At 50.8% G+C, this 24,469-nt stretch overlaps 1 protein-coding gene across 6 annotated transcripts; it reads right to left on the bottom strand.

Annotated features, from left to right (window-relative positions):
- Positions 1-137: 137 nt before the first annotated feature.
- On the bottom strand, positions 138-23,128 carry PABPC1L (poly(A) binding protein cytoplasmic 1 like). 6 transcript variants are annotated; one of them, XM_057529274.1, is made up of 15 exons: positions 22,878-23,128; positions 20,738-20,931; positions 16,386-16,501; positions 14,544-14,683; positions 14,290-14,384; positions 11,183-11,320; positions 10,749-10,844; positions 6,179-6,586; positions 5,421-5,505; positions 4,656-4,784; positions 3,889-3,995; positions 2,962-3,055; positions 1,162-1,292; positions 632-706; positions 138-254 (listed from the first exon to the last, which is right to left on the bottom strand). In XM_057529274.1, the coding sequence occupies exons 1-14, from the start codon at positions 23,068-23,070 to the stop codon at positions 653-655; spliced, it is 1,980 nt and encodes a 659-aa protein (XP_057385257.1). In that variant the 5' UTR covers positions 23,071-23,128; the 3' UTR covers positions 138-254; positions 632-652. The 6 variants fall into 6 exon arrangements, 4 of the variants coding, with proteins under 4 accessions (XP_057385257.1, XP_057385256.1, XP_057385258.1 ...); XM_057529273.1 differs by having other exon boundaries at positions 141-513; XM_057529275.1 differs by having other exon boundaries at positions 141-513; positions 6,320-6,586.
- Between the last annotated feature and the right edge of the window lie 1,341 nt (positions 23,129-24,469).

Here is a 24,469-nt window from a genome sequence, read left to right as displayed (position 1 = left end):
CCCAGTCAAGGCTACCCTTTGCTCTGCCCACCTCCCTCTGACACAAGAAGGCTTCCTGGGAGACAAGACGGAGTTTGCAGCACTTTTAATGCACAAAGCAACAGGTAAGAGGCTGGCTGGGTGACCAGCCTTCACTCCACAAAAAGCTCAAGTGCAGATACAGCCCAGTTGGGAAGTTACGGTTCACAGGGCCTTAGAGCCAAGAGCAGGAAACGCTGTTCTCTTGTCAGCCAAGGGAGTAAGGAGTCCATTTTCTGGGGATGAAAAATAAATGTTTCTAAAGCATGGCAGACACCCAGTCTTCAAGCAAGGACACAGACAAGCCCAAGCCAGGCGTTCCGGCAGGTCGTGTGGGGCCAGGCGGTGCCCGGGGGAAGGCCAGCCTATTCTGAGCGAGGCCGCTGGGGCGGGCAGCCGGCCCACTCGGCACCGGAGTCCACGCCAATTCCCATCACGCAGTCTGTCCTCCTTGCCTTTGATCTTCACAGCTTCCCCTGAACGCCTCCTTGGTGCCTCCGAGATAAGCCAGTGACACCACAGCGTTCTCTGGGAGTCTGTGAATGTCCCTTCCCAGTTCCGTACAGCTTCTGGGCTCGGCTGCTCCGTCACCCTTCCCCTGACCACCACCCACCTGGTCCCGGCGCACGTGCACTCAGGTCTGCTCCGTGGCCTCGTGGTCCTGCAACACCGCCAGAGCCTCTTCGACCTGTGGGACACACGGGGGAGGGGATGGTGCAGCTGCCCAGCAGGGTCCTGGGAGAGCCCTGCCTCCCCGCCTCGGCCCGCCGGATGCGAGAAGGCCCGCGCCCAGCCCTGCCGCCCCCTCTGACTGTGCTCACCAGCTCCCATGGCAGAAACCCACAGCCACCTTCTACACTGCCAGACGGCTGGGGGAACCCTAACCCTTGGGCTGGGTCAGAACACAGCGCCCTGTTGCACAGTCTTGCCTGCGGAGCTGCAGGGAGGCCGCAGGGGCTGAAGTAGCCGGCCCTTCACTAAGGCCCTCTGCCACCTCCACATTCTGCAGGTATCAGCCGATTTCAGCAAGAAGATACACTTCACCTGTCTAAGCAGCAGCCTACCGGCTCGCCTAGGAGAGGCCTTGATCGGTAACCCTCCTCTGCCCCCAGGCCCCCCCGCTCCTCGCAGGCTCCAGCCCACCTTGGCGTTGAGGGACTCTGGGGACTCCAGCAGGAGCAGCAGCTCCGAGTTGTCGATCTCCAGCAGCATGCCCGTGATCTTGCCCGCCAGCTGGGCGTGGACATTGTAGATAAGGGGGTAGAGACGCTCACCTGTACGGAAGAGCCTCTGAGGCTTATGCACACAGCTGGCGGACAGCCCGGGCGTCCCAGGGCGGGGGTGGTATTGTGGAACGCAGCAGAGGGGGCATCGGGTTTTTGTCCCAGAACTGCTCCCTCCAGGTGTGTCCCTGAACACTCTCAAGGGCCTCTTCCCCAAGTGAGCATAGCCAACCCCGCCTTGGAGGCTAGTGTGAAGAATCAAATTTGATATTACATGTAAAGTACACTGCATAGGCTCTGACACAAGGTTGGTTGCTGTTTTAAAGACTACTCTTAGGGCTTCCCTGGTGGCGCAGTGGTTAGGAATCCGCCTGCCAATGCAGGGGACACGGGTTCGAGCCCTGGTCCGGGAAGATCCCACATGCCGCAGAGCAACTAAGTCCGTGCACCACAACTACTGAGCCTGCGCTCTAGAGCCCGCGAGCCACAACTACTGAGCCTGTGTGCCACAACTACTGAAGCCCGCCTGCCTAGAGCCCATGCTTCATAACAAGTGAAGCCACCGCAATGAGAAGCCTGCACACCGCAACGAAGAGTAGCCCCTGCTCGCCGCAGCTAGAGAAAGCCCGCGCACAGCAACAAAGACCCAACGCAGCCAAAAATAAATAAATTAAAAAAAAAAAAAAAAAAAAAAGACTACTCTTGTTCATTTGGCAAGAAATCACTTGAAGGCTCACATTGAAATTCTGGACGGGATACGATAAGGCTGAACTTGACTTCTTGGAGGGACAGGGGAGCCAAGCACACAAGATAAACTTACCTTCCACCACGGGGCACTTCGAGTGACAGGGCCTAGTGTTGGTGGTCAGCCCATCTGGGCAACGTGTGGAGGGTGCAGCCGGGGGTGGAGGTGCTGGGTGCCTTCAGTGGTGGGGGAGGGCTTCTCCCCCAAGGGGAGTGAAGATGTTTCCAGGGCACTGCTTACAGAGCCTTCTACCGCCACTAAGCCCATTTAGAATTTTTCTTTGACGGGTGGGTAGTAAAGTGGCAAAACCCCAAGTGAGCCGAGCAAACAATGGCGTGGTGGCAATGGGGGCCTTCAGAGAAGAGTCTGGAGATCTAGGTGAAGGAAAGAGCCTGGGACCCACAGCAAGCTCGTTCATTCATTCAGCAGGTAGGGGCCTCCTTAAGGAGGGCCTGCCACAGAGGCCGGGATGGAGATGGACTGCACGGGAGATCAGGGGCCAGGGGGAACAATGTCTGTTTCCCCAGGGCACGTTTATGTTCTTCCTCCCTGCCGTGGGCACTGGGAGACCGAAGAAACACGGTGACAGCCTCTTCCCATCATGAGAGGTGTGAGGAACTACAGCACCCACCTTAGGGGCCATTTCCTGGCAGAAACCCAAGACCCTACCCTTCTGCTCCTCCTCCTGGCCCCTCATCTCCCCACGTCTGGGGTCTCTCCCAGCCTGAGTCAAAGTCACAGAACAGCAGAGCTGGAAGAGATCTCGGGACCATCTGGTCTGACCAGGGTTTTAAGACAAGATGAACAGGGTCCTAGGAAGTAAAGGCCCTTTGGGCAAGTTCACCCGGCAGGTGGGTCAGCACGAGGCTGGGGACCTCGTCCCCACGTCTGACCTCCACTCAAGGCACTTCCCACCAGGGAAGCCGGCTGGTGGCGCCCCCTTCCTGCTCCAGGGTCGAGGAACCAGCCACTCACCGATCATCTGCTTCTGCTCGTGCAGCGGCGCTGCGGCCAGCATGGACGCGGTCAGGGGCTCCTGGCCGGGGACACGCACAGCAGGCTCCTGGACCTGCACATGGTGCCGGGGACACATCCCTTAACCACACGGATGGGCAAGGCCTCAAAACACTGACCCTTGTCGGGTGAGCACAGGCCTCCAGGAAGGCTCTGGAAGAGGGGGAGCAGGGGGCAAGGCATGGACAATCGGGTGGGACAGAATCCCTAACAAGGGCACGGTGAACTAGACGACAGTGACGTCCTAGGGCAGACGTGTTCCGTGGTGCTGGGAACCCTATGCGTGTTGTCAAGTGAAAGCCACACGTCACTGACCACCTGGTGCTAAAGAAAGCACTTTTTAATCAGGTAGCTTTATGGCTGCATCCCCAGCATGATTTCTGACCCTTTCGCATCTTGGTAACTTTAAAGCCATTTTGCTCTCTAAAGCCTACACTTGTTCATTTTGCAAGAAATAGTTTGAAGTATACACACAGAAATTCTAGACAGGATCTGAAAATGCTGAGTTGGAGAGGTTTTTTAGGGGGCAGGGAGATAAATACACAGCCTTTTAATCACAGAAGATATTTTCAGTTCTATTCTGCCGATTGATCACATCCTCGCTGCTTACTACGTAAATACTAAGGAAACCCAAGTTAATTTTGGTAATAACCCAGGCAAAGCAAATTGTGATGAACAAACAAACAAAAGAGATATCCCCACCACCCACCCTCTGTTAGTGGGTGGTGGGTGGGGATATCTCTTCTGATGGTACATGTTAATAAAGGAAACTTTACAAGCCAAGAAAAGAAAGAAAACCAAGGCCCAGACAGGGCCAGCACCTTAGACAAGGTTCTGAGCCAAGCAGCCCCGGAGCCCAAACTCAGTGGGCAGCTGGGCCAGCCTTACCCGGTGGGTGTTGTGTGTTGCCAAGGAACATCTGTGTGTCAGGAGAGGCCCCCTTGGTGAAGAGCATCCTGCCACACCGGGTCCTGTGGTCTGAGTACCGATGTTGGCTGTAAGAGATAAGCAGGGATGGTAAGGCCCGACAGCAACCCAAAGGCATAACACCTCAAAACCAGCATTCACGTAGAATCCCCAGCGCCGAGTAAAGGGTCAGCAGACAGGCGTGCAAACATCTGCCAAATGAAGGAACAGATGCTTGCCTTATAGCCAAAACCTGCTCCCCTGTTCACAGCTGCCGCAGTACTTAGGTTCAGATCCGGTGCTGCGCCCCTTCACGTATGATCACTTTCACCCGCATAACATGACGGGAATACTGCTTTCACCTGGATTTTTCTTTTGGCCGTGCTGCGCGGCATGTGAGATCTTAGTTCCTCGACCAGGGATCGAACCCACGCCCCCTGCAGTGGAAGCTCAGAGTCTTAACCACTGGACCGCCAGGGAAGTCCCTCACCCAGATTTTAGACAAGAGGATACCAGGTACAGTAGATAGCACGACCACAGAGTGAGTGAGCCCCGGAACTGGGTCGGTAGGACCCTGGAGCCCACGCCGACTACTACACTGCACGGCCTCAGATGCCAGCACTGCCCTCCAAGGGGGCCAGCGGCAGGGTCACCATGGAAGCCGGTTCTGACTCCCTGCCAGCAGCAAGCCCCTACCCACCACCGCACCCACCCTCCGTTCCATTCCTCCCGGCCCTGCCCACACTCACCCACTCCCTGGGCGTGGGGCACCAGGCGCGGCACATGGGTGGAGATCTGCCTGGCACTGCCGATGGGGACCGAGGGGCGCCGAGACACGGCTGCTGGCTGGACAACCGAGGCCACAGGCGGGTAGGTGGCTTGCGGCATAGAGAACATGGAGAAAGTTTGGGTGGAGGGGGACAATCAGGCGGGCACACTGCACCCTGACAGCTCTGGGGTGAGGAAGGGGATGGAAAGGGGAACCAGAGCATTCTGCAGCAGAAAGAAGAGTGAATTCACTGGCAGACCCAGAACTCCAGGGGAGGGCGTTGGAATCTGCAATTACAAAGCCAACTTCTGTCTACCCAGGACCCCAAGAGGCATAGGTACCAGGACCACACAGCCTGGTCCCCCAGGGCAGCTTCAGGTCAGGGTGAACGTCACTCTTAGAGAAGGACCATTCATCAACAGTAGTGCCAAAGGAGTATTATTTTCTCAGCTTTGCAGGAATCTTCACCGTCACCAATCAGGAGAGCCTTTGGAGCTCACTGAAGATAACAGCTGCGTGTGTGTGTTTTATGGGCTCGGCCCTGTCCTTGGTGATTTACACACATCTTACTCAGGCCCACGTTCACAAAAGGAAACCGAGGCTCAGAGAGGTGACATGACCCACCCAAATTAACACCCTGGGAAGCGGCAGAGCCAGGCTTGACCCCCAAGCTTGTGTCCTTAACCCACTGTGTTACACGCTGCCCCGTGGGACCCATGTGGAGGGCAGGGGCTGGGTCACTCACACGAGGGTCTGGGTAGCTGGGCCGTCCACCTGGGGGCAGGCTGGACTGGTGGGCCAGAGCCATAGTATGGGGCCTGGGCTGGAGGCTGTGTGGGACAGAAAGACCTAGAGTGAGGGGGGGTTGGCAGCAGGGGAGGTGAGAAACTGCATCCCCTCAGGGACACCACTATGGGAATTCCACTGTCCCCTACAGGGGACTGGTCATTATAGACCCACAAAGCTGGGGTGAAGGCTCCTGCTTCCCACATCAGGAGGTCCATTAGCCCTGAACCCTTCAGGGCAAGATCTCAGGCTCAATCCTTGCCCCTCATGATCAGTACTACTAGCCCAGTGACCTGGATAAAAGGGCGATAATCCCACTGTTACTTGTGCCAGCTTAAGTAACTGCTAAGGGGGAGGAATGTTCCCATCCTCGGAGCCGTTCATCTTTCTACAGACATCTTTCTACTCCCTCCAGGTCACACAAGCTCCTTCCCCAAACCAGGCCCCTTAGAACATTAGCATCCAGGAGAGATGTTAGCAGGCATCCCACAAAAATGATCATCTAAGTTGGGGGAATGCTACATACTCTGCCAGTTTGGGAAAGTCACGGTGCCTACTGGCATATCAGGATAGAAGAAGGTACATAGTAAAGAAATCTAGGATTCTTTGGCTTAATGCAATATTTCCCCAACGTATTTGACCGCAGAGAATCTTTCAGCATAACATTCACGAATCTCTCCCAGATCGGGAAGCACTGCTTGACAGGGACAAAATTACCCCTGTTAGAGATGGGGTGACAACGGCCGCCTGCCGAGTGCGTTTCCAGCAGAAGCATGTTGGGAATCTCTGTCTGCCTGTGAAGCTCTGATCTTCCTGCCCCACCTGGCTGTCAGGGAAGGGATGCGGACAGGAGGTCACCTGGGGCGCGGCGGGCAGGAAGTAGCTGGCAGGCTGCTGGAAGGAGCCCAGGAGGGGGCTGCCCAGGGCCCGCATGGTGGAGAGGCGCTGCATGTACTGGTTGGTCAGGATGGCCTTCCGCTCCTCCTTGCGCTGGGCCAGTGCCACGTACAGTGGCTTGGTCCCCACGATGCGCCCGTTCATCTCTGTCACGGCCTTCGTCGCCTCTTCTGGAGAGGAAAAACACACAAAGCCAAACCCTTTGCTGTGGCCACCCTCTGTCATCACCTAAAAGCAAGACAAGACAAGGGCTGCTGGGGGTAGAGAAGGAAGACTCCGGGGGCCATGCTCCCCACCCCCCGGGGGGCCCAGCCCAGTACTGAGGGTACCCAGGAGAAACTGCGATCAACGGGGGTCCTCTCTCACCCACACATTTACTGAGGCCCACCGTATGCCAGATGCTTGACATGCCTTCTTACTCGAAAGTGCAACCACCTGGCAGGGCGGCACGGCCACTCTCACTTTACAGGTGATGGAAGTGAGGCTCAGAGTGACTTGTCCAAGACAGGTCCACTTGCTAATGAGGGCTGCTCATCGTTTACTAGACCATTCCCCAGAATTAGTGAGAACAGCTGCATTTCAGAGTTATGTAAATTTAGTTGATCTCTAAATTTTCCTTCTGAAAAGATTTTCCTAAGCGGTGATGGAAAGCCGGCTTAAATTGTTACTGTATCTGCCTTCGTCCGTGCAGCTAAAATGAAGTGGGATGGTAGTTTGGGACAGGTTAAAATCTAGGGGCAGGGTTCTTCGGCCAGGCTACAATCTTAAACCTTTCTGTAGGGGTCACTATAATGAAAAATCTGCATTTCAACTACTCCTCGGGTTTTGTTAAACTACCCATACGGTTCTTTAGTTCATTTGTGAATTATGGACAAAGTAAGATGCTCTTAAGAGTTATATTTCCTAGAGACTCCATGAAAGAGATTTGTATGGAATAGGAAAATAATTTGAATTTGTATTTTTGGTGCTTTATTGTGTTAATTTTCTTTGCGATAGAAACAAAATTCCTTACTATTATGGAAAAAAAAAAATGAATGACTCACCCAGCCAGTGGGTCATACATTAGCCACAACTCAAACCTAATGCACGGTGCTGGTAAACCTCCATTGCCTCAGCAAGGCACGGAGCCAAGTTCTTTAGGAATCTGGGGAAGAGGTTCTTAGCCTTTTTTTTTTTAATTTTTTTATTAAAATAACCTTTCTATTGTGGAATGACTTTAGATTTATAGAAAAGTTGCAAAAATAGTACAGAGTGGCTGTATATCTTTCACCTAGCTTGACAAATGTACCATGTTAACAGTGGGACAAAACTACAATATTGACTGATTGGTACAATACTATTATTATCTACAATGCTATTAACTGAACTGCAGATTTCATCTGGATTTCACTGGACTTTCTAACATTTTTCTCTTGAAGGATCCCAACCATATTGGATATACGATTCTTGATCTTTTTTTAGGGTTGAGACACTGGCCTGACTCCATGAGGACTTGAGCTGAGAACATTTTAAATCTGCTCTATTAGAGCCCATGCTCTAACATCAATGATTTTCAGCTGCACTTTGCTACTCATACAGGGGCCTCGACCTGAGCGTTCACAGATCCCCTCAGGGAGGTCAATGGATAGAATTCTGGGGGTCTCTGAACTCAGATGGGGGGAAAATGGCATCTTTATTTTTACATTAGCATTTCCTTCTATTTTGAATATAGGCAAAGAAAAAATATAGTAGCATTAGCTGTGCTTGTGACTTTGTCAAGAAGAATATTTTCATATCACATTAATTATTGCTGATCTCAAAATCTTTTAGGCTCCTTGCTACTTCACTAGATCTTATAGTTTGTTTGTTTTTTTTACCTTTTTCAGCCATACCACATGGCTTGTGGGATCCTAGTTCCCCGACCAGTGATTGATTGAACCCAGGCCCTTGGCAGTGAGAGCACGGAGTCCTAACCACTGGACTGCCAGGGAATTCCCCTAGATCTTATAGTTTGATGCCTTAATAAAGCAGAACATACTGCTGTCACCTTAGTATTTTAACAAATATATTTCAATCCAATTGTTTTTTGTAATCTTATGAGTTTTCTTTTATGCATTTAAAAATATCCTCAGAAGGGGTCCATAGGCTTTATGAGACAGCCAAATTTTCTTGGCACAAAAATATTGTCTTAACAAATTAATAAGAACTTCTGTTAGGTAGTTTTAAAAAAGATAAAATTAGTACAACTAATACTTATGCAGGGACTTCCCTGGTGGTCCAGTGGTAAAGAATCTGCCTTACAATGCAGGGGACACAGGTTCAAGCCCTATCAGGGAACTAAGATGCCACATGCCTCGGAGCAACTAAGCCCACGTGCCACAACTACTGAGCCCACGCGCCTCAACTAGAGAGCCCGCGCCTCAACGAGAGAGCCCACGTGCCACAAACTACAGAGTCCACGCACCCTGGAGCCCACGTGCCACAACTAGAGAGAGAAAAAGCCGCACACCGCAACTAGAAAGAAGCCTGCATGCCTCAGTGAAGATCTCACGTGCCGCAACTAAGACCCAACACAGCCTAAATAAATCAATAGAAAATAAAAAATAAAATAAAAAATAAAAAATACTCATGCAGAGCTTACTAGGAACTTAATCTCTACGAAGTATTTATAACACTATCATCTCATTTTCAATCACTATTTTATGAAATAGAAAATATATTAAATTATATAAATATATATAAACTTATGTAAAATTCCCATTTTATAACAAGATGGTCCACCCCACTGTGCGTCAACTCTAAGCAATCCAGATTTTGTACAATTCCCTTCATTCAAGGGGTCCTCAAGGAGGTCAGTGAATCTCCTGAAATTATATGCAAGGTATGTGAACAATTATATCATTATTTCACTACTTATCGTGGGCAGGTGCTCCACTTGCAGGACTTTTACTTCTCAGGACACCTCTAGAAGTAGGTCATGTTGCTCCCATTTTACAGATGGGTAAACAGGGTCCAAATGGCAATGTCACTTCCTTCAGGCTCTACAGGTAGTTAATGGTAGGACTGGGATTTAGACCTACTTCTGATTAACTTTAAAATCCCAGCTTCCAACCACAATACTACACCAAGTATGCATTTGCCAGGAAAGAGGGCCCAGAGCTTTTTATAAATCAGATTTATCAATTTACTGATTGATAAATTTAATCAGATTTCCTGATGCTTAATTCACAGGTCCCACAGCTTTCTGTCACTTTTTTGGGGAAAAGGTCCTTAACTCAAAAATTATTAGAACCTCTTCCCCAAATACCAGGCTCCCTGAAGGACATTTTAAATTGGATTCAACAGGCAAAAGAACTTCTAGACCATGTCCTAAGAACCCAACCATCACACCACACGTGCAGGTCCTCAGCCCCGTCACCCACACTGACCTCTTTGGAAAGTCCTTCATTCCCACCTGCAGCTCCCTACCTCCTCACAGTCAAGTCAAATGCTGCTGCCACTGCCACTTCTTACAGGAAGTCCTCCTTCCTGTTCCACTGAGTTCCCGCAGCTCTACCTCCTCCACTTACCCCAACCCCACCCCACCCTACAGTAGATTTGAGTTAGTGATGCATCTGACTTCCCCGCTAGACTATAAGTTACTCAAGGGAAAGGACTACGTCTGACTTATTCCTGTGTGCTTCCCACAGGGCCTGGCAAAACAGCAGGTGCTCAAGTATGGAATGAACGAACACTAGGTCTTCTTAAAATAACGTGGGGAGCTTTTAAAATTAAGATGCCCAGAGCTCTACATTCAGTTTGTCTGACTCGGATGTCTATTTAAGAGCTCTCCAGGGTATTTTAATGAGAAGCCAGGGTTCAGAACCATCCAGGGAGCCCACCGCCCACCCTCATCTTATAGATGAGGCTTGGAAGACATCTGCGCAAGGTCACAGAGCCAACATCACATCTCTGGTGCTAGGAGGGCACACGGTAGCCGCTCAATACGTGGGGAAGAGTGAGTGAAGAATGATGCATTTTCCAAATGGGGAAACTGAGGCCCGGAAAGGGGTTATGTCACCAGCCAAGGCCAGACAACAAAAGTCAATGGAAATTCTGAGACACAAATTTCTGGAATCTGGCATACAGTAGGCACTCAATAAATGCTTGTTGAATGAACCTCGGTTACAGTGAGCCCCAGCAAGTCCAGCTGTGTGACTGGGACTGTATTTCTACCCTCTTCCCCTCCAGCCCAGACAAGGCTGCAGATGGACGACAAGCTCCAATGGGGTCAGACCCAGCTCCCAAACTCCAGAAGGAGCAGCGCAGCACCAAATCCCTGGAAGCCCCGGGGCGGGGATGGGGGTGTGCGTGAGCAGTGAGGATGGGAGGGGAAGGCTACCGATCCCCTGTGGGTGCCCCCGGCCCTCACCTTGGCACTGGTGATCACTCCATAGGGAGAGAACTCTTTCCTCAGTTTCTCATCATCGATGGAGTCATCCAGGTTCTTCACATACAGGTTCACGCCCTAGAAGGAAAGGATACCCGCTAGATAGATGTGCCCCTTCCCCTCCAAGCCCCAGAATGACTTGGGGTGGGGGGAGGGGCTTACGTGGGCCAAGGGGGCACTGGAAGCCCCGCCCATCAAGCCTCCAGTTCTCAGTCTCATGCAGCACCCCTGCGCCTCACCCATCACTCAGCGAGCCCATCACCTGGAAGCTGCAGCCCCTCCCCACTCCCCGCATCTCTAAAGCCAAGTTCCCGGAAGCAAGCGGGATTGCTGGAGGAGGGAGTCGCATTCAGGGCTGCCCACACACAGACACTTTCACATCGAAGCAGCTGCCCCACAGGAAGCCTGTCCCTCACCTGGTAACGGGTCAGCCGGTCCTGCTTCATCTGCTCGAACCTGCGCTTCAGCTCATTCTGCCGCTCCACCCGCTTCTGGGCCCGGCCGACGTAGAGCAGCCGTCCACGCACCTCCCTCCCGTTCATGTCCATCACAGCCTGTGCAGAGAAGTGGCAGCCAGAGGGCTTGGTAACCACCCCCACGGGGCCTTGGCCTTAGCCCTGACTCCAGTCCCATCTTCCGGGCCCAGACGGGGCCACCTGCAAGCCAGGCTGGCCTTGTTGGCTGAGAATAATTAGTACCAGGATCCGGGCCATTTAAAGTGAATCCATTTTTTAAAAACATGGGACAGAATTTCAGAGTAAACTGTAGATTTTTAAAAAATTGATTTGGGCTCTACTTGAAAAAGTGAAATTGAAATTTGCAAAGTTTCCCACGATGTAACATTTAGGTTCTAACTGTAACTACACACTGATGATTAGAACAAAGCAACAAGCATAATTCTTTCAAAAGGGTGTGATGGCGTAATCAACATCCTTCATGTTGGGTTCCACAGCACAGAGAACCGTTTTTGCTATGAGGACTTTAGAAACATTTGCTTCTTAACCCTTGATTTTTCTTTTCTTCAGTTAACTGGCCTAAGCCTGCCAGATCCCAAACTGTCAGTGGCTTTGATTGCATGAATTCCTACATCTTCTGCAAGACGTGCAATGTCTTAATCCATGAGGACCTACTGTATAGCACATAGAACTTGACTCAACACACTGTAATCACCGAAAAAGAATGTATAAGACTGGTAAGAATCTGAAAAAGAATATATAGATGTCTCTGTGTAAGTGAATCAAGTTGCTATACACCAGAAAGAAACATAACATTGTAAATCAGCTATACTCCACTATAAAAATAAAGATAAATTATAAAAAAAAAAAGGGGGCTTCCCTGGTGGCGCAGTGGTTGAGAATCTGCCTGCTAATGCAGGAGGCACGGGTTCGAGCCCTGGTCTGGGAAGATCCCACATGCCACGGAGCAGCTGGGCCCGTGAGCCACAGCTGCTGAGCCTGCGCGTCTGGAGCCTGTGCCCCGCAACGGGAGGGGCCGCGATAGTGAAAGGCCCGCGCACCGCGATGAAGAGCGGTCCCCGCACCGCGATGAAGAGTGGCCCCCACTTGCCGCAACTAGAGAAAGCCCTCGCACGAACCGAAGACCCAGCACAGCCAAAAATAAATAAATAAATAAATAAATAAATAATAATAAATAAAATTGAAAAAAAAAAAAAAAAAAAAGGGAGGGAGAGAGAAATTGTTACTAAATTCGTTCAGGGGCGCTGACGCAACCTAGTGTCACATAAAAAAAAAAAAAAAAAGATGTGCAATGTCTCTCTGCAATCCACTAATAATGAGCTGAACCGGCATTGACTTATCTGCAAAAATCAGACCCATGTGAGTACTGACTCAAAGGTTTGGATTAGACATTGGTGTTAGGGAGGAGAAATATTTGAAAGGGAACTGACTTTTTAAGTGGTCAGTTCATTAGTAAATATTTTCACATAATGACTTGCTTCCCTACCTAGACATGCAAATATATGTAAATATATGTAAAAACACTCTGGGGCCCCAAGAACTGCCTGATCTATAGCAGTCTTAAAGGTCATTACCAGGGAACTTCTCTGGTGGTCCAGTGGTAAAGAATCCCCCTTACAATGCAGGGAACGTGGGCTAGATCCCTGGTCAGGGAATTAAGACACCACATGCCGTGGGGCAACTAAGCCCGTGCACCGCAACTACTGAGCCTGCACGCCTCAACTAGAGCCCGCGTGCCACAAACTACAGAGCCCACACACTCTAGACCCCGTGCGCCACAACAAAGAGTCTACGTGCTGCAACAAAAGATCCCGCATGCCTCAACGAAGATCCTGTGTGCCACAACTAAGACCCGACGCAGCATAAAATAAATAAATAAATAATAAATAAATCTTTTAAAAAACCCAAAAAAACAGGTCATTACCAAAGTCTCCAAGACCTTGGAGTCTATGGTTTCCCCTGCCAACTTCACTGCTCTACTCCAACTTGTCATTTTATAGTTGGGGCAACCAAAGTCTACAGAGAGGGTGGGACTTGTCCAAGGAGACACAAGAAGTTACCTTTCAAAGGAGCCCTTTACTTAAGAACAAAACTTCAGGGTCAGAAAGAGTTGGCTCTAATCCCAGTGCTCTCTCCTCCTAGCTACAATCTGGTGGAACCTGATAACCACAGTAGAGCCCACACTGGTGGGAGGAGACAGGACAGTGTATGCAAAATCAGGTAGCACCTTGCCCGTGGTAAGTGCTCAGTGAGAAGTGGCTGCTATCAAGATGGCCCCAGGATCCAGGTCTCCAGCCAGAATCCACCATGAGCTGAGCCCTCCCATGACCAGTGATCTTAATGGGGCAGCAGCTACGGAAAGAGCTTCATGGTGGGAGGCAAAATCGGACATTATCCCTGCTTTGTTACTCATGCTGTGACCTTGTACCATTCCCTTGCTCAGTAGATATGTATCTGGTACCTACCAGCAGTAAAATACTAGAGATTTAATGGTGACATGAGACACAGCCCCTGCCCTCAGTTCTATCCATGGAGATCTGAGCTAATGATGGAGACAGACAGGAGGGGCACCTTGTCAGAGCATTGAGGACAGGAAGAGGTGGCTTCCTGAAGGAGGGAATAAGTATAAGCTGAGACCCATCAGTAATCTACAGCTACGCTGTCCAACATGGCAATCACTTGTTGCATGCAGCTACTGAATACTTGGAAAATGGCTAGTCTGAACTGACATGGGCTAGAGGTACCAGATTTCAAAGATGTAGTACAAAAAAGGGACTGTAAAATCTCAATTTTTATCAATGTAAATATTACATCACAATCAATTATATCAATATTATATCACATTGAAGTGATAATTTGAATAAGTTAAATAAAATATATTATTAAAGTTGCAGTGTTTTTTGGAAGGGCCCTGGCTTGTGTGGACCCATGCTGGGGAGGGACTATTTCCTCCACAGGCAGCTGGAGCCCTCCACTCCTGATCTCCCTTCTTCCTAGTCCTGGCTCCACACCTCCTCCACGAAACAGGGCCATGGGGAGGTTCCTACCTTCTGGGCTTCCTCATGCGTCTCAAAGTTGACAAAGCCAAAGCCGCGGGAGTGGCCGCTGTCATCCCTCATCACCTTGACACTCAGTATCTTCCCTGGGAAGGGCAACCTGTCTCAAAGGGGAGTCGGGCAAGCCCTGAGATGTCCCCTCCCTTCTCCCAAGTCTTCAGGAAGCCCCAGGGGGCACCCCCATCCCAGCCCAAGCTGGGAGTAGAAGAGAAGTGATCCCCAGCTCCCTTGGGGAACACGCCCACCAAACTGGGAGAAGAGGTCCTGCAGGCACTGCTCATTCACGTCCACATGGAGGTTCTTCACGTAGATATTGGTGAACTCCATGGCCCGAGCTCCCAGCTCTGCATCCCGCTCCCGTCGGGGCTTGAAGTGGCCAACGAAGCTGTGGACACACCAACAGGGTAGGCAGCTGCCTATGGCTGCCATCGGCCACCCCCATTCCTGCCCCGGCCCACCCAGCAAGCCTGGGTCACTTGAGTCAATTGCCGACGGCCTCCAGGATCTCTGTACCCCTCATCAAGGGACTGGGCAGGGCAATGCTCCTTAGATGGCATACATCCAAGGACTGACCACTTCCAACAGCCAAGCTTCTATGTTCCAGCGTAAGGTTAGATGACTTCATTCTTGGGGCAAATGCACAGGATCTCCTACTGCACATGAGGCAGCTGAGTGCCCAGGAGATAAGAGCACAAATTTGGGAGTCACACAGACAAGGGCTTGAATCCTCGCTCTGCAGTTACCAAGCTGTGTGACCCTGGGCAAGTTACTTAACCTCTCTGAGCCTCAGTGTTCATTCCTGTAAAACTGGGATCAAACTCACATCACAGGGATTTGCTTATTCATTTAACACATACTGGGTGCACTGGGGAAGTGGTTGTGAGAGAACCAGATGTGGTTTATGCCAGTATTGCTGGGGTGGGGGAGGGGGGCACTGAAATCATTTAAATACATTATGAATTTAAAAAATTGTAATTTCCAAGTCCACATAAACACATCTAGGAAAGTATCCTAGATTAAGAAAAACAAAGCAAGCATAAGAAAATTTGATGGTACCTATAAGACAGTGGTCCCCAACCTTTTTGGCACCAGGGACCGGTTTTGTGGAAGACAATTTTTCCACGGACGGGGGTGGGGATGATTTGGGAGGTAATGCGAGCAATGGGGGGGAGAGTTCAGGCGGTAATGCTATCGATGGGGAGCGACAGGTGAAGCTTCCCTCACTCGCCCACCACTCACATCCTGCTGTGCAGCCGGTTCCTAACAGGCCACAGACCACTACCGGTCCGCGGCCCGGGGGTTGGGGGCCCCTGATATAAGACATTTAGCACAAACGAGTGATAGCTGACACCAAAAATTGAAGGAAACTGAGTGACAAAGGAAAACAGGCAAACTAAAAGCTGACAAAGATAGAAACACACTTCTGGAGAACTGGGAAAAGCCCGCCAAAGTTCTGGTTTGCTGACAGGAGGCTACCCTGAGAAACTCTGGACAAAATGACTCTGGGTGCATCTCCCACCCCAAAGCTTCCTCCACTGCTCAGTCTTGGGCATGGGGCTGGGCCATCTGATGGGCAGAACCAGAACTGGGGCAGGGAACTGCCAGAGCAGATTCTCTCCAGCATCTGCACCTCAACTTTCCCATCTGTGATGTGGGGATGATGCCAAACTTAAAGGCATGAAAACGGCAGGCTAAGCATCTGCGAACCTTCCTTCCTGTCCCCAGATCTCAGGAAACAAAAGGTTTAATAAAATTCACAGCCATGCTGAGAAGGCTGGAAAACAGACAAAAATCACTCTGTCCATTGATGATTTGGCCATTAGCTGTTCCTGCTAGAATTTCTAAAGCATCGCCCCATTTGCTACTCAGAACCCCTCTAATGCATAGCAGCAGCCCCATGTTTTACTTGAGGAAAGGGAGTCCCTGGGAGATTGAGCAACACGTCCGAGGTCATACTGCCAGGAAGAATACCAGCAGCTGCTCAGTGCCAGGCGCCCATTAGACGGTGGCAGTACTATGGGTCCTAAGTTGGTGGTACCATGATTCTGCTCCTTTAGCCCTGGCGCCACCCACACCCCACCACTCACACTTTGCGGTCATTCAACAGCATCCCGTTCATGGTGCTGATGGCGTTCTGTGCAGCCTCGTGGGTCTCAAAATGCACAAAGCCAAAGCCTCGGGAGCCATGATCATCACACACCACCTGGGCCACAGGGAAACAGGACATGAAAAGCATCCAACAGAGAAAAAGAATGGGAACGGCAATAATGACTAATATCTGAGTGCTTGCTCTGTGCCTGTGAAAACAATCCTATGTCGCACAACAGCCCTATTTTAGAGATGGGAAACGAAAGCTCAAAGAGGTCAATCTACTTGCTTAAGATCACACAGTAAGGAGGGATAGAGTCCTCAAACTGAACGCAGATCTCATCTATACCACAGACCAGCTTTTAATGATCTTCCTAAAGCGATGGATAAAAGGATTAGATTCAAGCCACCTTCCCCCCCTTTCTGCATCTTTGTTTCTAACAGCAAGTTAGAAACAACCCGAGGTCCATCAAGAGGAGACTGGTTAAGTAAATTACAGTATATTCATCTTGGTCTGCTGTATGTGCATAGTTGAAGAGAATGTGGTAGATTTCACGGCTGGCAGGGTTACCTGTAAGGTATACTGTTAAGTGGGGGGAAAAAATCAAGCCCATTTGGGTTAAAGTGGGCATCTATACTTCTGAGAAAGCTTTTGGCATTTTTTGGTAACATTCAATTATGTTTCCACTAACACAAGAAATACATATTTAGGGGAAACTTTTGGAAAGTGAGAGCAAGAGAGACAAAGAAATAGAGAAAGATTGAGAAAGTGAGGAAGAGAGGGGAAAGAAAGAAGGAAGGAAGGAAAACAGGAAGAGAGAAAGTGTGGGATGGTTATTTATTTTTTTAAAAAATTTATATACCATTTTTAAAAGGTTACTTTCCATTTACAGTGATTACAAAATATTGGCTCGATTCCCTGTGTTGTACAATACATCCTGGAGCCTATCTTAAACCTAATAGTTTGTACCTCCCACTCCCCGTCCCCTATATTGCCCCTCCTCCCCCTCCCCACTGGTAACCAATAGTTTGTTCTCTGTATCTGTCCTCTGTATTTGTGGGTCTGCTTCTTTTTTTTATTATATTCACTCATCTGCTGTAATTTTTAGATTCCACATATAAGTGATACCATATAGTGTTTGTCTTTCTCTGTCTGACTTATTTCACTTAGCATAATGCCCTCCAAGTCCATCCACATTGCTGCAAATGGCAAAATTTCATTCTTTTTTATGGCTGAGTAGTATTCCATTGTATATATATAAACCACATCGTCTTCATCCATCCATCTGTTGATGGACACTTAGGTTGCTTCCATATCTTGGCAGGGAAATTTTTAAAACAGACACACACAAAACTTAATAATTATTTCCGGGAACTAGTGTTGAAAGTGACGAAAGCTTTTTTACTTTATTCCTTTCCAGGTTGTTTAAACTTTACCAATTAATCTATTATTTCAACAGCAAACTTGTTTCAAATTTTGAAAAGACCCACAAACATACTACCGCCATTCTGTAGGGCTTCCGACTCAAGTTAGGACAGACCTCGCGAATGGGAAAGACCTTCAGTTCACCGAGTTCCTGTCCCTCTGGCTAAACTTGCACTAAGACCCCTAACGACCATCTCACAGGGTCCACGGCTCCACTCCTCCCCGCAGCCACCGCCCCGGCTCAACTAAGTGACATTTTCTGCCTCGACCACCACCCCAGCCTCCCAACCCAGCTTCTGGGCTGACCACTGGGACGCTTTTTCTAAAATGTAACTGTGACCATGTCCCTCTGGGAAATAATCTCCAGTAGCTCCTACAATCCACAGAACTATACCAACTTGGCATTTGAGGCTCTCCAATTGGCCCTTCACAAGTCCTGCTTCCAAGTCCACACCCAACACGCACCCCTTCAGCCCCAAGCAGGGTCCCTCCGCTTTCAACTCAAGCCCAGGCCTGTCATTCAGATTTAATCATATTGACTGGGTTCCACTCTGAGCCAAGCACCTGCTAAGGGCATCACATACTGTTATATTTGTCACCAGAACCCTTCCAGGCAATTCTTAACCTCTGAGCCCCAGCTGCCCGATCGGGGAAAATGGGAATAAATGACTTGTCCGAGGTCGGCCAGCCAGCAGAAGTAACTATTTGATTCCTGTAGATGCTTAATGAGATGCTCGCTACTCTTTCTATATTGTGAAGATTATGTGAGGTAAGATACATTCACAACCACCCTAAGAGGTAGGTTCTACCACTGCCCCCTTTTATAGAGGAAACTGAGGTATGGAGAGGTTAAACAACCAGCCCAAGGCCACACTGCCAGGAAGTGGAAGAGGCAGGATTTGAACCCAGGACACTTGGTCCCAAAGTCCAAGGTCTGGCTGACTATGTCATGCTGACTCTCTGCTCGGTAGGCTGGGCTGAACTTTGCACTTGAGTGGCGTGACTCCAAGCCCAGTGGAGTTCCACAGTGCCTCAGAAACCTTTCCTCAGCCCCAGGGCACTCTCCTTTCTGGGCCTTTGACTCCCCGGATCCCCGTGCATTCCCCTCAGAGCCCAATTTCCAGCTGTTCCTAAAAGTCTCACCATCTCCAACCAGCCTGAGAGCGCTTGGTAGCACACAAGGAATAGCTCTAACACAGAGGGTACCATCACTCCCAACCTCTCCCCCTACCCCCGCCATCTCCCCAGAAGGGTGGACATGCCAGAGGCTATACGGTAACTGACCAGCCATCCTCATAAAACCTAAAAGCAAACACCAGGGGAACGGACCACACTGAATGCCTTGTATCTAACCAGGCCATAACAGGGCTTCATTAGGCCTGCAAAGACTTGCCTGAGTCTCAGAACTTTCTGTCCAATCCTCAGTGGCCCAGAGGAAGCCTCAAGGCCTGGCTAATGGGGACAGACATACTCTTCCCTGTTAAGTTGGCTTCAGCTAAGCCAGCAAACCCATTGGTTCAGATCCTGCATTGGCCACTGACCTCCCACCCCCATAACATATAACTGTGAACAAGTAACCCCAACTCTGAGGCTCTCTGCCCTCCAGGGTAACTCCGGGATCCTCCTATTTGCATCTTAAGAGGTCATTTTGGGAAATTCAGTGAGGACGTGTATGCAGAAAATCTAGCACATAGAAAGTTCTGGATAAATCTGCTGTTATCACTGTAAGAACCTAGCACACAGTTAAGACTCTCTCTCTCTTCCATTGATCCTCAAAGACAGGAAACAGCCCTTTCTGTCTATCATGGCGTGCCCTTAGCAGCTACTGCACCTCCTCCAGTCTGTCTGCCCCTCTGAGTCACAGGGGTATCCCCTCACTCACAGGGAGGCGGTGAGGCCTCACTTGAGAACTGCAGGACTGTGCCTGGCACACAGTAGGAGTCAAGGAGGAGTTCTAACACAGAGGGTGCCATCACTCCCCATACCCCCCTGTTGCCTCCCCAGAAGGCTGGACATGCCAAAGGCTGCAGGGTAACTGACCAGCCACCCTTATAAAATCTAGCGGGCAAAACACTCAGGCTTAAGCCCTGTCAGGACAGACTGACCTGCTGCATGGCCCCTGACCCTCAACTACAAAGTCAGAGAAGTGACCACAGCCCTTCCCAAATGATAATACAGCCATCAGCTCAACAAATATTTATTGAGCACCTACTATGTTTTCACATCTCAGGTACTGGGATACAGTGGTGAATAAGAACAAGATCCCTACTCCTAAGAAACTTCCATTCTATTTTAAGAGAAATGTTACAAACAAGGTCTGGTCCATTGCCATCATGGCCCTCCTGTATCTACTTGCTTTGTCCTATAATTTCTACTGCCCTCTCATTCTGAATTCTGTTCTCATGACTTACTTTGGCCAGTAGAACGCAACCAAATGACAGTGTGCTAGTTCTGAACCTAGGTCTCAAAAGGCCAAGCGAGCTTCCACTCTCTGTCTCCTGGGACCCTGCTATTGCCGTGAGAATAGTCTGGGCTAGCCTGCTGGAGGATGAAAGCCCACAGGGAGAAAAGCAGAGACGGTCCAGCTGACAACCACCCTCTCCCTAGAAGCAGAGCCATCCAGCTCTCAGTGGGCCTACAAAGGAACCCAGCCGAGAGCAGAAGAACTGCTCAGCTGAACTCAGCCCCAACCGCCAACGGCTGAATTACGAGCGGAATAAATCACTGTTGTTGACAGCCACGAAGTTAGGAGGTGGTTACACAGCAAGAGCCAGTTGATACGTAGGCGACCACTAAAACTGAGAACAACTACCATTCAGGTGCTTGCTGAACCTGGATCTTTACTGATGAGGTGCTGCTTGGTATCCCTCTACCACCACACAGGTGTCTAACACAGAACCGCCCCACCCCAAGAGGCACACCCACCTTGCAAGAGAGGATGTTCCCAAAGGTGGAGAAGGTGTCATACAAGGCCTTGTTGTCAATGGAGTCTTCCAGGTTCTTGATGAAGATGTTGCCGACACCCGACTTGCGAAGTCCTGGGTCTCGCTGGGACCACATGATGCGGATGGGCTGGCCTTTGATCACCTCAAAGTTCATTGTGTCCAGTGCCCGCTCCGCTGGACAGGAGGAGAGAAAGGAGCTAGTGAAGGGGATTTTCTTTCCCTGAGCCCCAAGAGAGTAATTGGGAGCTGAGCCAAAAAAAGAAAAAAAAGAAAAAAGAAAAGAGCCACTGTCTGGGTCTCACTTGAGATAAGAGCTTGAAGGCTCAGGAGGGATAAACAGAAAGAATTCATGTGTGTGGTGCTCCTCCCACCTTCCAGGTAGGATCTCCTTCAACTCTTCAACATAATGACGTGAGCAGGAATTCCTATCCCCATTTTACAGAAGGGCAAACTGAGGCTCAGAAAGGGGAAAGATCAGGAGGGTCCCTATGACAAGGGTGGCAGCAGTTTGAGGAAACTGAAGCTCAGAGGTGCTGAGCAGCAGAGTTGAGATTTGATCCCAAGGAAGTATGGCTTTCGGGGAAGTGAACATCACCTCTCTGAGCCCACTTCTACACCTGTAAAGAGGGGATGATGATAATATTACCCATCTTTCTACATCTAACAAAGGGAGAGAATACCACCCGCCTCCAGGTTGTCAGACAGACTGAAAATTAAATAAGGTGTGCAAGGTACCTTGTACTTTGTGCCTGGCACAAAATAGGTATCTGGTAAACAGTAGTATGTCTAAAAACAACAGCCTATGCCCATCCTTCTGCCAGGTGGTATGCTGTCCCCTGCTTCAGGGACACCTCTGGTTTCAGAGGGTTTGGAGGGGAACTGCGGAATACTCAGTGGGCAAGTTTCGAGAAGTCTGGGTTTTCTATCTAGTCCTGCCATAAACACCCAGGAGTAAAATCCTTCTGTCTGGAGCTCAGTTTCCCCATCTATGAAGTCTGGCAGAAAGGTCAGGTTGTACAGGGCTTGGAGGAAGATGGCAAGAGGCAGTGGGTGGGTAGAGCAGAGCAGAGGGGAAGGCTCCCGGGAATCCAGCTCTGCCACCTGCTGAGAAACCCGCAGAACCACCACAGCAAACTCCCAGATCAGGAAACCTCCCCATCCTCCCAGGAGACTCAGAGTAAAGGCACCCCCTTTTGGACTTGGCTGGGGCAGGTTTTTCTTGGTTATGTTTCTGGAGTCTTACACCTGAACGCTATAGTTACTATGATTTTTCTTAGGTTAGCACTTACCGGGGGCTTACAATGTACCACGTGATACTGGAGCTACTTCATAGACAAAGCCCTCCATTCCTTCCATGCTACTGGATAATAAGACTTAGCCCCACTTTACAAATGAAGAGATGCCAAGCGTGAAATCTTGCTCAAGCTCGCACTCTAGTGGCAGAGCTCCAACAAAACCCTGCGCTCTAATCTCTCTCTTCTCCACTCAACACCTAGCTGACAAGCTCTGATCCATCCTATCAGCTCTGAGAAACGGGTCGTGGAGCCTGGAGCGCAGGCAGCTTTTCTCGGTTCCCGAAGGTGGAGGCGCCTGGTGCAGACCTCGGGTCCGGCTGCCGGGAAAGGCCACAGCCCGAGGCCGAGCTCTCCCGGCTGCCCGCTCATCACCCGTGTCTTCTCGGGCATCTTCCTCACCGGGTGCTTTGAATTGCTCATCTTCCCAATCACTCTATAAAGCAGGCACCACCCCCATTTTGCAGACAGGCAACTGAAGCTGAGAATGATTCATTTGCTCAAAGCCGCACAGCTGCCGGCTTTCTAATCCCAGGTCTGGCTGACCCCAAAGCCCTTGGCTGTTTTCACTGTCTTCACAGCTCTTCCGGAAAGCGGAGCACCAGTAAAACACAGTAGGAGCACACTAACTGCTAGTTCCTGTCTCCGGGGCCTTTCGGAGCCCCTTCCAAGGCCTTGTATCTCTGGCCCTCAGTTTCCCTGGCTGCAAAATGGAAGATTTTGCAGGAGTAGCCAGAGATGAGAGCGCGCGCGGGTGGCTGGGATGCTGTCTGCCTGTCTGTCGGTCGGCCGGTGGGTCGGTCCGCCCCCCTCCCCCCGGGGGCTCACCGTCGGCCGGCTGCTGGAAGTTGATGTAGGCGTAGCCCAGCGAGCGGCGGGTGGCCACGTCGCGGCACACGCGGATGGACAGGATGGGGCCGGCGGGCGAGAACTTCTCGTAGAGCATGGCCTCAGTCACGTCAGGGTGCAGGTCGCCCGCGTAGAGCGAGGCGAGCGGGTAACCCGGGCCGCTGGAGTTCATGGTGGGCGCGCGGCCCCGCGCTCGGCGCCCAGGTGCGCTCACCCCGGAAGCGGGGGCGCGCGGGGCGGCCGGGTTCTTCCCACCCCCGTCCGCCCCCGGCCTTTACCTCCCCCGCCGCCCCGCGCGCCAATCGCGGGCGCGCTCGGACCCCGCCCCGCACCTGGGACCCCTCAGCCTTCTAGAAGCCCCAGGTGGGGGGCATCTCTGCCCCCGCGACGGGAGGCGGGGCGAGCTCTCACCGGGCCCCGGGTAGGGCTGCGGGGACGTGGGGGGGAGCTCCGAGCCGGCGCCAGCGGCGCAGAGAGGGCGGGGATACCACGGTAGGAGACCTGGGTTCTAATCCCCATTAGTCAGTTCTCCTGCGCCCGTTTCCCTTCTCTGTGAAGTTGGGAGGATTCCCTTTACACAAGGATTAAAGGCGAGCGTGTGCTCTCTGCACGTTTCACACACAAACGGGAGAATTGCGAGCAGGGTGCCCTGTTTCAAAGCTTGGGTACCTAACCTCCTGAAAGGAGGCTTCTCTCATCAAGACAGTCCGGATCCAGTCCCAGCCTTCTCGAACCGGCTTGGTGGTTTGGGGCCGACGGCTCCGTGTGAGAATTGTAGACCACGAAGGCCTTCCTTGACCCTGGTTCTTCTACTGCCAAGACCTTTTCGTGGGACGTATCCTGAGCACCTTTCTCAACGAATCCACTCCACCTGCGCTCCACCACGAAGGCTCACCAAGTTCTTTGGGAGCCAGCCTCCATGGAAACAGTAGGGGCCTAACAGAACAAGGTCGCAGCAGTGGCCCCAAACTAAGCACCAAGACCCCTCCGTCAATCTTAGTTTGCAGCCCCAATCTGTGGTGTAGGGTCACTTTTGAAAAAAATTGGTCCAGTCCACTGTGGACGGATACTTCGCTGGGCCTCTCCTAGTTTCCTGCTTCAATAAAACAGGTAGCCTCCCACTGACCTTTGGTTGGGCGTGACAGGTGGAACAGCTTGGGAACCAGGAGCAGGAGTGGGTCTGGCTGCCCAGCCTTTACTAGCAAGAAAGTAACAACCAATTCTAATTTGGGGCTTAAATACCTCCCTATCATGACCCCCTCCCCGATCCTTGTGGGAATGTGGACGTTTTTATTTGTATTTAATTTTTTTTGGCTGCACCCTGTGGCTTGCAGGATCTTAGTTCCCTGACCAGGGATCGAACCTGGGCCCTGTGAGTGAAAGCGCCAAGTCCTAACCACTGGAGCACCAGGGAATTCCCAATGTGGATGTTTTTAGATGGGGGCAAATCCCATGAGGAAACTCGGTGCCACAGGCTTAGACAGCGTTAGGACAGGTGAGAGACTCGTATAACCTTGGAGATGACCAGGACTTGCGCTACCATCTCTCAGTGGCTTGGTTACGTCTCAAGA

This window comes from Balaenoptera acutorostrata, chromosome 15 (assembly GCF_949987535.1).
Source record: "Balaenoptera acutorostrata chromosome 15, mBalAcu1.1, whole genome shotgun sequence".
NCBI lineage: Eukaryota > Metazoa > Chordata > Mammalia > Artiodactyla > Balaenopteridae > Balaenoptera > Balaenoptera acutorostrata.
Note: the sequence above shows the minus strand (reverse complement) of the source record. Positions and strands in the feature narration are given on the sequence as shown.

Coding starts and splice junctions, on each gene's coding strand:
- PABPC1L (XM_057529274.1), bottom strand. CDS start 23,070: ATGAACTCCAGCGGCCCGGGTTACCCGCTCGCCTCGCTCTACGCGGGC. Junction 14,684..16,385: donor CTGTTGAATGACCGCAAAGT/GTGAGTGGTGGG, acceptor GTGTGTCCACAG/CTTCGTTGGCCACTTCAAGC. Junction 10,845..11,182: donor ACCGGCTGACCCGTTACCAG/GTGAGGGACAGG, acceptor CTTTCCTTCTAG/GGCGTGAACCTGTATGTGAA.